Source organism: Panicum virgatum, chromosome 4K (genome assembly GCF_016808335.1).
Source record: "Panicum virgatum strain AP13 chromosome 4K, P.virgatum_v5, whole genome shotgun sequence".
Lineage (NCBI taxonomy): Eukaryota > Viridiplantae > Streptophyta > Magnoliopsida > Poales > Poaceae > Panicum > Panicum virgatum.
This window is the reverse complement of record NC_053139.1, coordinates 47,280,837-47,293,707: the sequence shown is the minus strand read 5'-3', so window position 1 is coordinate 47,293,707 and position 12,871 is coordinate 47,280,837. Positions and strand designations below refer to the sequence as shown.

The following is a 12,871-nucleotide window of genomic DNA, read 5'->3' as shown; positions in this document are numbered from 1 at the left end:
TGATACAATTCAAATTTAATTTAGATGCACGATTTAATACTTATGCTTTTTTAATTTGAAATTTGCATACATGTGGGTCACATCATCGACATCATCATCCCTGTCCTCTTTTGTATGAAAAAAAATATCTCCACCTATTGTAAAAATAGTATGTGTAAGCAATTGTGCCTACTTACAGCCCAAAGCATCATCCACTGTCTGTGCTCTACACCTGAACCGACGCATAGTCGCGCCCCGCAAAAGGCCGGACCAGGATGATGATCACGGGAGGGAGCAGCGAGCAGACAGATATCGGCAGTCGAGTCGCTGCTCTGCTTGCACAGACGACGAGCTTGGTCCGTCCATCGACCACGGGGAGCAGCGGAGAAGTGCTAGGAACAAAACAACGGAGGCCCTCGTGGATCGATGGGATTTAACTTGTTGGAAAGCGACACTGCGGCCGGCTTACAGTGCCCTACTACTATACTCGGCCGTAAGCACTACAGTAACATGCTCATGTGATCCCCAAACCCCAGAGAAGGAACGAACAATCATCAGTGCAGGCTGCCACGTACGTACTCCTACATATATACTGCACGTGACGCTACATGACAACCTCCTCAGCTCAGAGCTCACCATGCATGACCGTCGGAGAAAAAAACACGGCTCGAGGGGTGAACGGACCCCACCGTTTTTCATTAAGAGAAAGCAACACGGTTTTTCTCGGCCGCGAAAAAATTCAAAAACTCTGGTCCATGTCCGAGAGAGCCAAGCCTTGCAGCGATCACAGTGAGGGGGATTTTTTTACCCATGGGCGGAAATTCGTCCCACTTGAGATTCCAACGGGCGGGGAGCATCTCTCACGGTCAGAGAAGAGAACAGTGCAGTGCAGGGTTTGTGCTTGCGGCGCTGTCAGTGACAATGAATCTTGTGCATCCATCCAAAGCCCCAAACATATAGTATTTATTTGTGAGATCGGCCGGCAAATTGACATTGGTCAGCAACAAGGAAATTCATGGAGCATCTCTCACTGACCATTGGTTCGTGCAGCCTGCTCGGATCATCAGCCACGTACAGGTTTTCTTTTCTGTTGTGTTTCTCTCGTCGATTCTCTTCAACAACCAACTCTTCATCACAATTCGAGCATGCAACCGCACGCCAAAAAGAAAAGAAAAAAAACTGGCGGCCGGCGAATCATGGACGGGATCAATGCAAGCTACTACTAAATATGTACAACAAGCGCGCGTGCCAACATGCATGCACGTCATCTGCTGACGACTATCTGAGCTCCTCGTCGCCGGCGCCGCCGGCGGCGCGCGCGCGGCAGGAGCGGGTGCAGGTGCGCACGGCGACGTCGGCGACCCGCAGGCCCGTGTCGTACTCCTGCCCGGGCCGCCAGTCCGCCGGCAGCACCGCGTCCTGGGTCCGCAGCCACTTGCCGCCGAAGCCGGCCGTGACGACGAGGCGGAGCCGCAGCGGGCCGGCCGGGGCGCGCGCGGCGCGCCACACGCGACGGCGCAGCCGCGCCATGGGCCGCCACGGCGACGACGCCTGCGGCTGCGCGATCTCGACGGTGGCGATGTCGGTCTGCCCGCCCTGGTATAGGAACCGCACGGCGAGATGGCCAGGGTTCCGGCTGCCCTCCTCAACCCGCACCGCCAGGTTCCTCTTGTACTCGCAAGGTATCCTGCATAAGTGCATATGATGCATCGATGATCGATCAAATGTTGAATTTTCAGCTGCTGCGTCATCAGTTAATCCGCATGTCGTGATAATTTACCTCCGGAATTCGACCGGGATGACGACGTTGTCCGAGCGGCCGGCGAGTAGTTGATGTTGATCGGCCGCCATGCCGTCCTTGTTGGCCATCGCGGCGAAGGCCTCCCTGGCGAGGAGGAAGCCCCCCGTGCGGTTGGCCGCGTCCGTGACGACTACGACCTTGACGCCGGCGTCGCCGCACACCCGCCGGTCCCTGCACCGCAACTGGTAGCAGGCGCCGCAGCCGGCGCCGTCGCGGAAGAACTCGGCGCCCGCGGCGGCGGCGACGTATCCTCCTCCATTGAGCTCCGTAGCCAAGGCGGCCCCGTACCCACAGGCACCGGCGGCGGCCGGAGGGAAGATCATCAGCGAGGCGGTGGAGTGGCGAGGGCACCAGTCGCAGTAGTTTTTGTAGTTGGAAGGAGGGGAGCAGGACGCGGGAGGCAGGAACTGGCTGATGATGGTGAACACAAGCAGCAGCAGCAGCAGCTCCATGGAGCTCGATCGATCGACTGCGCGGCTCGATAGATGGATGGATAAGACGACGGCTAGCCAAGGGGAAGCAAGCTAAGGCGAGCGCGCGGCCGCTGATTTATGTTAGGCTTGATGAACGTGGGGGCATCAACTCGATCGAGTCGTCGTCGATGGGCATGCCCGCCTCAAAATACGAGAGGGAAAGAGAAAGAATGGAAGAATAAGCGGCGGCACGCGACGCTAGTGGTGGCGCGGAGCGGAGCCGGCCGATCGAGTGCGCGGCGGCGGTTGAGGAAGAGGAGGTGGTGCGCGATGGGGACAGACAGGTCGACAAGCAGACAGGGACAGGCCTACTACTACTAGCAGGCAGGCTCATGGTCATGGTCAGTGGTCACGGGTGGGCTGCAAGGGAATGAATGGATGATGGGGTTGAAGCTAGAGAGCAAAGTGCCCGTCGCATGCAACCATGCAATCTTTCCGCCGCAGCATGGGCACAGCTCGTTCCAAGTTTTCGGCTCCCGTCCCGTGTCGTGCTCCTGCCTCTCCAGGTCTAGTGTATGCCCGGCCGTCGCATGCTCCTCGGTTTCTTCTCCTCCACACCTTTTTATTTGCCTACAAAGTTCTCACTCATCGTAGCAATCTACCATTACATCACAGGTACGGTGATTAGTACACCTCCTTCCCATAAAAAGTGTAATACATGGTTTGAAAAAGAATCCTAGCGTAAAAAGTGCAATTCTAGATGTTAGATCTCAAATATCTGCCTAATTAAGTGATCAGATACGCCATAACTAATCTGTCTTGAAAAACCTAGAATTGCACTCTTCGTGGGGATAGAAGGAGTACTAAATAGAGCAGCCTATGTAGTCTTGTGTCACCGAGGACAGGCACCGCATCTATTTCTTCGCTGGTTTATTGCTGAGAGAGGAGATGATTATCATCCATTAGACAGTGAGATTGTACTAGGGGCTTTGAAAAGTCTTTTCCATCGTGTGTTTTGTGTTGCCTCTCATCTCTTGTGGTAGTCTTTATCCTCACGGTGTCACCAGTGGTTTTACTTTTGTCCCGCAAATAAAGATTGTTTTCCACATGAATATCATGCTGTGGTATCTACCCTCTCTAACTCTTCAGTGATGATCCTGTGCTCGTCATTTGATTGATTGCTCAAGTTGTTGCACACTGTATGAATTGTTGACATAAGAGCAACTCCAGTAGGACTTCTAGCAAATGTCTATTTAGAAACCCACTTCTAAATTTTATTCACTCAAATATGGGCCTACACTTCAGCAGGTTGAGTAAATTGGGTTTCTATAGAGAGCTCATAGTTGGCAGCCCAAATTGAGGGCCACCAAATTGGGGAGGTGGGGGAAGAAATTTGGAAGACCTATCAAAATGGCAGCACATTTAGAAGGCCTACTGGAGATCAATTTTTCACACCCACCGAGTAAATATGGAGATGACAGCTCATTTAGTAGCCCTGCTGGAGTTGTTCTAAGGGCATATTTGTGCTTTGGTATCCGTGGCGATGAGATGGTTGTGGTTGATGCGTCAGTCAGCCAATACTTTTGAGTTCTGATTATACTGCTTATTTCTAATTCTGGACAAAAACTATCAATGCTAATTAAAGGATTGCTTTACTATATGCACATAATTAACTAAAATGTTTGGTGAAACACTTGTGACTAACCAAACCATTAGTTTGAAAATAATAATTTGCTCTCGTTTTCGTTACCCCTCTTCGCTCTTATTCAAACCCGGTTAATACAAACATATAAGATCACTAATCTGCACGACGTGCCTGCCATGAAGACGCATATATATGTGGTGCACCTTCTTGCTACTTCATTATTAGGAGTACTAGTTTATGTGCTAATAGCGATATTAATTAATGAAACACGTACCAGCTGATGATGGATATGTATAGACGATAATGGTGCCAGACGGATCAGAGACCACATATATCTGCACACGGTTACGTCGTCAACAACTATATATCGTCCAAACTGTCCACCGTTTTTTCTTCTCCAAATCACTGCTGGAACAATTTGATTTGATTTGATTTGATTTGGTCCAAATTAATGAATAACCAAATAAAAGACTAACATGCTAAATTTGTTCCCTTTCAATTTCCCAGCTGTCTAGAGATATTTATGCTTAATTATTTGATTTGCTCGATATGTATACCAAGTTTACGAATACATTTTAGCAGGCGTTTCATGTTTGTTTTCGTTTGGTTTCAGTTTCGCTTCTGATCAAGCTGCACACTAGACGACATGAGAGGGAGAGTGGTGGCCACGGATTTAATTAATTATTAGGTCCACGACCACGAGACGGCCAGTCTTTTTTTAGATTACACGGTACAATTCAGATACTCATAATGCACGCACACTCACCTCTATGAACACACGTATGCAAATCCTACCCCTATAAGCATCTCTGAAGACTGAGCTGGTAAATCCTTGAGATTGACGAAGTCACCACATGCGCCTCACTGTCGACGGGAACATCACCTACCACTGAATGTACAACGCTGATAAATTCTAAAATATTTGCTCCCACATGGAGTTGAACCCAGAACCTGATGGTGCTACTGAGGCTGCTGTAACTCATATGCTACATGCCTTTCGCCCACGAGGTGGCCAGTTATTAGCACGCACGGCAGCAGCTGGGCTGGTTGACCACCCAAGCTATAAGGGCCGCTTCTGGCCCGTTTGATCTTAGGCCACAATTCATCAGCAGTAGCGCACTGGAATCAAATATAGGCCCGCCTTACGGACAGGCCCATTTATAGCAACCCTTCCCAGCGGGCCGCAATGCTCAGCGCCAAGGCCTTCTAGGACGGCCCGGCCCATGAGCTTCAAGCACCTGGCCCAAAATAAATTATTTACAGGCCCATGAGCTTACAAGGATCTGAATGTAATTTTCTTTTCTTCTGAGAGTATCTTTGTAAGTGTTGGGATGTAAACCATCAGAAATTTATATGAAATATAAACGCTGTTTTTCAAAAAAAAAAATTTACAGATGTAGCTGTGTGTTTTGTGGATTTGTTGTTCAATAAATAAAGCCGTACGTGCCCAATTACGGTATCTGCTTGGTGCCTTTCTTTCACTGGACAATTTGGCAAAGTGCCCAATGGTGATTTAGCTACACCGTACCGAATGGTCATATTGCTCAACGAGGGTAAAAGAGGAGAACAGGTTCTGTGTATACACATGCATACATAGATGGTTGATGTTTGTTTGGCTGGTTCCCGTTGGAACTTAGGGGCCGGGGATTCAGATTGTTGCCCACGATTTTGTTGTGCTACTAAATTGCAAATGTCCCTATAACGACATGAAGACATCAAACATTGGCCCCTCCAAATATTGGCATATGTTACAAGGGCTAGTCCAACAATTAATTGATTGTGATGGTAAAATGCCCCTACAGCAAGATTTTTGCATTTCCAATTTCTCGCAGCAAACAGGGCATCAGAACCTCACAAGCACAACCTAATTAAACCTCAAGAAATGGTGGTCAGATCTGATGTTGGATTCAATGGACAGGAATCAAATCATTGCATACACCATATGGAACATCCGGAAGGGACATGTTTTTTTCGAAAGAGCCTGGAAGAAACACGCTGCTCTGCTGGTATATCTATGACAACAAGGCCCTAACAAGCCTGGTCCGGCAAGATATTGCCACGCTGCATTTGGCACATGCGTGCTCTGCCTTGCAACATACTTTCTTTAGTATGAATACTGATGGCGTCCGAGCTGCCTACCTTGGGTCGCCGGGGTCACAAACCACAAACCACATATGCATCTATCGTTGCACTAACACCAGCCACATTTTCCGCATTTGAATATCAATTTCCGTAGCAATCAGTGCGGTACCACCACTGGTCCTCAATCAGTCAGGACCCTTAATTCTTCTGAAAATAGGTGTAACGTACGTATGAAGCAATCTCAAAATATATATCTTGTTTTGGGAACCGTACGTAATATATAGTTCAGTCGTTGATGCATGATGTGACCTAGAGAAAGAGAAATCAAGAAGCTCATTAATTATATCGAAGCTTTGGGCCTATATATAACAAGTAGTAGGTGCTATGGGTTACTATAGCGGTTAAACCTTCATATATATATATATATATATATATATATATATATATATATATATATATATATATATATATATATATATATATATATATATATATATATATATATATATATATATATATATGATCATGGGCATGGAGGGCTGCTTTGTGCTGTGCCTTGTGACAATATCCATGGAAATCTTGGGCGCCGCCGCCGGCGATGTACGTACGTGTTGGGGGACTCGACGCTGGACGTCGGCAACAACAACTACCTGCCGGGGACGAACGTCCCCAGGGCCAACAGGCCCTACTACGGCGTCGACGACTTCCCTGGCATTCCCACCGGGAGCGGGAGGTTCAGCAACGGCCGCAACACGGCTGACTTCATCGGTAGGCCGGTTTGCTACCATATATACTCGCTGTAATAATGGTTAGCTTGATTCGTCTGATTATTAAGCGTGGTTACATGCGTGTCGCAGCAAAGATGATAGGATTCGTCGGTAGCCCTCCGGCTTATCTGGCGCTGGCGTCAAGCTCCGGCCTTCTCGTCTCCGCCGCTCGCACCACTGGTGTGAGCTACGCTTCCGGAGGAGCTGGCATCCTCGACTCCACTGTACATAATAATAAGGGGGGCTGCTATTTGGCGATCGTGCGCCGCGGCAGCATTCCGACGAACAGGCGCTGCAACTAGTAAGCAACGCATGTGCAGTAATAGTTGTAGTATATTAATTAAATTCTACTCCGCCTTCTACTCTTTTTTTTCCGGGACAACAGGTGTGTGGGTGAGTTAACGGGGGGTTTCACCTACATATAAAAGCGGAAGCTCTACTTCAAATGTATGTTTCTTTTCTTCAAATATAATTAGTGTAAATGTGTTATTCGAAAATTTTATAGTTCCAAATATTTAGCTTATAAATTTAGGAACTTAAGACCAACATATTTTAAAATATTGTACTTCTAATTAAACAACTTTATAATTGTAACAGTAATTGTGAACCGTGAATAGATAATATCAAAATTTTGACAACAATAATTTGGTGAATAGTGAAAGGGGTTCAGGATGAAGCTTGAGCCACTGCGAGCATTTATTGCTTGAACCATCAAGATGACAACAGTAATTTTGAAGAAAGGATCAAAAGGTTTTTTTATCATTGTGCTCACATGGATCCTCTTTGCTAGCCAGAAAGACACGGACATAGTGCTTCAAAACAATTATATTCAAGAATGCTATCAAAAATAACTTCACAATATCCGTTTGATTCTTCATCATGTTCTTCAATATAGTTCTAAAACTCTCTAGTTTTAGTTTACTGATGCACTTCAGAATAAGGAGAAGTGATTAGAAAAACACATTAGAATCACAAACACATTAAAATCGTTTAAAGTACATTTTCAAAACTTTACACATCTTCAGATTTCAAAGTTGCATGTTAAAAATATTTGCATTCCAAAAATTAGTCAATTATTTTGAAAAAAAGCCCCAAATTTTGCACTAAAAATTCAGGAATTTCTTACTAGCACATTTCAAACATGGCACTTCAAAAGATCCAAAACCTAGTAATTTCAAACTTTGCACACCAAATTTAAAAACTTTCTACTAGCATATTATAAACTTTGTACACCTAACTCCAAACTTTGTTATCCTAAACTTTGCAAACTTTGTGTGACAATATTTCAAACTTAATACTCCTAGGTCCAAAACTTTAAGTCACACATTAATACATGTTAACTTTATACCAACATATTACTCCTAGAAATAGAACTTTATGCTCCAAAACCAGGATCTTTTGAACTACAAAAACTTTGTATTCTGATGCTAGGAACTTTGTACCAGCCTATTATAAACTTTTTACATATATATAACTTTATTCATATATATACATATATATAGAAAATTTTCTATATCTAAACTCTCATATTGCAAATCAAAACCTTTCTACTAGAATGTTGCAAACTTCCAAAAACTCTAAATTTAGAAACTTTTTACTAAAATATTTTCAAACTTTCTACAATTGAGTCCACAACTTTGTAATTCCAAAACTTTGTACACTAAATTCAATTCAAGAATTTTATAATTAAATTTAAAAACCTGTACAACTACGTGACCAAACTTTATAAATGGATATTTGAAACCTTTTAGAAAATCAATAAACTTTTTACATAAAAACTTTCTACTGAAATAAAAAATTAACACTAAATTCAATAACTTTGCACTTTCAATTAGGATATTTGAAATCACTTGTCAAAAATATTTTAGTAAAATAAACTCTAAACTTTGCAGTCAAAATTAAAAACTTTCTACTGGCATGTGGTAAGCTTTGTACACTCTTGAATTCGAACTTTACTCTTCAAAAATCTGAAACTTTGAGATAGCACATTTAAAACTTTGTCCTTTTAGATCTAATACTTTGTAATTAAAAAACTTTACATTTTCATATTGGGAACTTTGACCTAGCCTATCATGAACTTTGTACCTCTGAGTTCTAAACTTTATAAACCTAGAAATTATGTATAGAATTTGTTTTCACAGCAATCAATGTGCCTTGGTCTCACCTGAATACTTGAGAAGTGTTGTGCTCCAAATTCTTGTTTCAGAGCTATCAATGAGTCTTGGTTTCACCTGTACAAAATGGGAGTTTAGTATGCTTCTTGTTAATGTGAACACATCATGGTCATAACCCACAAAAATAAATTCACCACGTTTAGTCAAAACAAAGACCCTACTGTGCAAATAACTTGACAAATTGCCAAAAATACCAGGAACTCAAAGCACTAGTTTATTTTCTGATGGAGAGTGCTAGGCACAGCAAGGTAGTATCTTAAAAAAAATAGTATTCATAGACTTTGTATTGGCACATCTTCAAAAAATTTAACCCTAGATACATAACTTTATGCTAAAAAATTAGGAACGTTTTAACTAAAAACTTTGCATTCTCAAGTTGGGGACTTTGTGCTAGCCTTTTATAAACTTTTTACTCTTATATATAAAGATTTTAACCAAAATATAGAATATTTTTTGTCTCTAAACTCTATTATGCTAGATCAAAACTTTTCTACTAGAATATTGCAAACTTACAAATTATAAATATAGAACTTTGGTCTAGCATTAAAATTATGGCATAAACTGAAAATTTTTAGGAATAGCCATTCTCTATTATATTTTCATGCAGTGGTGAAATGAGGACAACAGTACTGTACATAATTCGTTGAGATAGCTAAATAGGTATTCCACTAGCAAAATGCAATAAAAACAATGGCAGATTTAAGAAAATTGCTTTAGTTGCAGGTGAATTGAAGTAGCATGCACCAAATTTGATAGTTGATTTAGGAACACTTGGCAAAATATTGTTCACAAGTAGAACACCAAAACCTTGCATTCTGAATTTAGAAGCTTGCAAGTAGCCCACTTTCAACTTTCTACTCCCAAATCCAACACTTCAATTCAAACATTGCACTTCAAATTCAGGAACTTTCTAATAGCACATTTTCAAAGTTTGTATTCTCAAGTCCAATACTTTGCACACTGAATTGAAGAACTTTCTACAAAGCACAGTTAAAAATTTGTAGTCCTAGACACAAAGTTTATGGTCCTACTAGATAAGAAATTTGTAGTCCTAGATACGAAAGTTCGTATTAAAAAATTTTCTTTCTCTCAACCTCTAAAGGCACATGCTAAAACATTGAACCCATTACTTGAAAACTTTAAATGCAGATACTCAGTAACTTTCAAATCATGTATAGAAACTTTTGACAAAGAATTTTAGAATATTCAGTCTGGAAGTAATGAATATATCAAACTCGTGAGATAAACTTTGACCCTTTCAATTAACAACTCTAAGCTGGTATGACTAAAAACTATATTCATGTCTTTTTCTAGGGGCGGCTTTAGGCATAATATTCAAAACAATATGCAATATGTTGATAATGGAATGAACAGTCTGCAAATGAAAATCTAGGGGCAGGCAGGGATGGAGCTAATGCAGCTCACCTGAAATTGAAAAAAATCAGCGACGAGGATCGACAAGCAGAAGGATAGATTCCTCCCAAAAAGCAGGGCGTGTCAGCGGAGCCAAGCGATTGTGACCCCCTCGTCGCCGATCCCCTTCGATCCGGGCGATCTCCTTCGATCCACGACTCGATCCACGACGGCGTGGCTTCCCTTCGATGTAGGGGACCAAAAGCCACGGCGATGCTCGGCACGACATAACGAATGCAAGGGACCGGAGGCGTAGAGGAGCTTGGCGCGACGAAATAGAGGCGCGGCGGGCCCGGAGGCGCGGTGGAGCGTGGTGTGGCGAAGCGGTGAGATCAACACGGCTGCGCTCTTCATCTCCGGCAATGATCCGCCATTGAATCCCTCGAATCCGGCGATCCCCTTCACCTGCACCTCGAGGCCAAAGGGAGGGGAAAGAGGAAAAGGAATAAAAAAAGTGCGAAACGGCCAACAGGGGCTGAATACGAAACGTAAATAGGGAAGTGATATCCACGCGGCCACCGTTCGCCGCAATCGGCAGCGACGCGCGCTCTATAAGAAATTCGAATAATAAGTGCATTCTTCCATTGTTTTATTGCATCTCCGATCGATCAAGAATAATCTTCATCAACAATTAAACAACAAGCTAAGCTAAGCATGCCACGATGCAGAACGCCGGCAACAACATCCCGCTGTCGAAGCAGGTGCGCTACTTCAACGACACCAGGTCGAAGATGGACGCCGTGGTGGGCTCCGGCGCGGTGACCGCCCAGCTCTCCAAGGCCTTCTTCCTCATCGGCATCGGCGGCAACGACCTGTCCACGTTCGCCAACGCGGAGCAGGCGCGCAACAGGTCAGCCGCCGAGAAGCAGAGCGACACCGCCGCCTTCTACGGCGGCCTCATCTCCAACTACTCGGCCGCCATCACGGTAAATGAAGATGACAGCACCGAAAAATTCATGAATTATTGCCTTTAATTTGATTAAAAAGTTTAACTTGGCTAGCTATGTACTGATCATACCATACATGGCAGAATCTGTACAAGCCGGGTGCCTGCCGGTCGCCCGGGTGCTCGACGCGGCGGGCGCGTGCTCCCAAGACCGGAACCAGCTCGCCGCCGGCTTCAACGACGCCCTCCGGTCCCTGCTCGCCGACCTCGCCGCCACGCTGCCGGACCTCGTCTACTCTCTGGCCGACTCCCTGGGCCTCATGGCGGCCATCTTCGCCGACCCGCAGGCGTCGGGGTTCACGGACATCTCCGACGCGTGCTGCGGCGGCGGGCGGCTGGGCGCGGAGGCGGGATGCTCGCCCGACGCCGCGCTCTGCGCCGACCGCGACCGCTACTACTTCTGGGACGCGGTGCACCCTACCCAGCGGACCGCCATGCTCAGAGCTCGGGCCTTCTTCTATGACGCCGGCGAGGCCAAGTACACCACCCCCATCAACTTCGAGCAGCTGCTCCACATCGATCACCGCGAGAGCTAGCCGCCGCTGATCCTTGCGTGTTCATTCAGGGGCGACCAGGTGTCCATTCCTACTGCTTGTTCGATCGGTTCTTCTTATTAACTTGCTATGTAAAAATAAGGCACGAACAATAACAAATGCATGGCCGCTATCTACATATATGTCGCGCGTGGTTCAATTCTTATCCAAAAACGAGCTACGACACTAAGTCACCTCCACTGTAATAATCTTACTAGATACAGGGAAAATAGGTGAGTATTGTTGGAATACAAGTGAATTATCCATGTCTACCATCAGCTTAAACTTTTTGGTTCAATTGCATGCAACTCAATATGGTAAAAAAAAATCAAAAGTCTCGAGTTCGAATCCTGATTAGCGCAATTAAATAGAATAATTGTCACTTGCTCCTATTCCACGTCTTAAGGCCGAGGGAGCCTCCACTTGAGGGGGAGTGTTGGAATATAAGTGAATTGCCAATCTTTCCCCATCAGCGCTCCTATTCCACGTCTTGAGGCCCAAGGGAGCCTCCTCAGTGCTGAATTTGCGGTTGACCATAACTTGCACAACTCACGGGCGATTCCACTCACCCTCTCTCATCTTCCTTTCCCGTTCCTTTCTTCCTTTCTCTTTTTTTTTTCCTTTCTCTTCCCTCTCCTCCCGGATCCATAGGGCCCGACACCCCGACTAGCGCGGAGCCTCTGGATCTAGCAGGCTTGACACCCCGACTGGCACGGAGCCGGCTCGCCGGCGGCGGTGGGGTGACGCAGAGCGGCGGGGAGGTAGTAGGCTTGGCAGCGGCGAGGAGACGCAACCCCACGGGGAGTGCGCCGCGTAGCGCCGGCGGGGAGGCTCGCCGCCGGCAGGGGGAGGCCCAGCGCGGCGCTCGCCGCCCTGGTAAGTGGTTTATTCTTTTTTTTTTTTGCAAAAATTCTTTATAAATTTGTTTCATCTGGATTTTTTTATTTTGGATGCAAAATTTTTACTCGAGCCTTTTTATGTTTTGGATGAAAAAAAAAACTATCCAAACTTTTATTGTTTTGAGTGTAAAAATTTTTCGTCAAATTTTTTTAAATTTGTTTCTTCCAAATTTTTCTCGTCAAATTTTTTTTCGCCTCTCGATTTTTTCCCTTGAAAAA

The 12,871-nt window shown here is 45.1% G+C and overlaps 2 protein-coding genes across 2 annotated transcripts; one reads left to right on the top strand and one right to left on the bottom strand.

Annotated features, from left to right (window-relative positions):
* Positions 1–914: 914 nt before the first annotated feature.
* LOC120704535 (expansin-like A4) lies at positions 915–2,589 on the bottom strand. The gene is made up of 2 exons (XM_039988960.1): positions 1,760–2,589; positions 915–1,666 (listed from the first exon to the last, which is right to left on the bottom strand). The coding sequence occupies exons 1-2, from the start codon at positions 2,230–2,232 to the stop codon at positions 1,258–1,260; spliced, it is 882 nt and encodes a 293-aa protein (XP_039844894.1). The 5' UTR covers positions 2,233–2,589; the 3' UTR covers positions 915–1,257.
* Positions 2,590–6,304: 3,715 nt separating this feature from the next.
* Positions 6,305–11,830, top strand: LOC120702294 (GDSL esterase/lipase At5g55050-like). The gene is made up of 5 exons (XM_039986012.1): positions 6,305–6,320; positions 6,458–6,688; positions 6,778–6,911; positions 10,943–11,200; positions 11,262–11,830. Exons 1-5 carry the CDS (start codon positions 6,305–6,307, stop codon positions 11,754–11,756), a joined length of 1,134 nt encoding a protein of 377 aa, XP_039841946.1. The 3' UTR covers positions 11,757–11,830.
* The last annotated feature ends 1,041 nt before the right edge of the window (positions 11,831–12,871 follow it).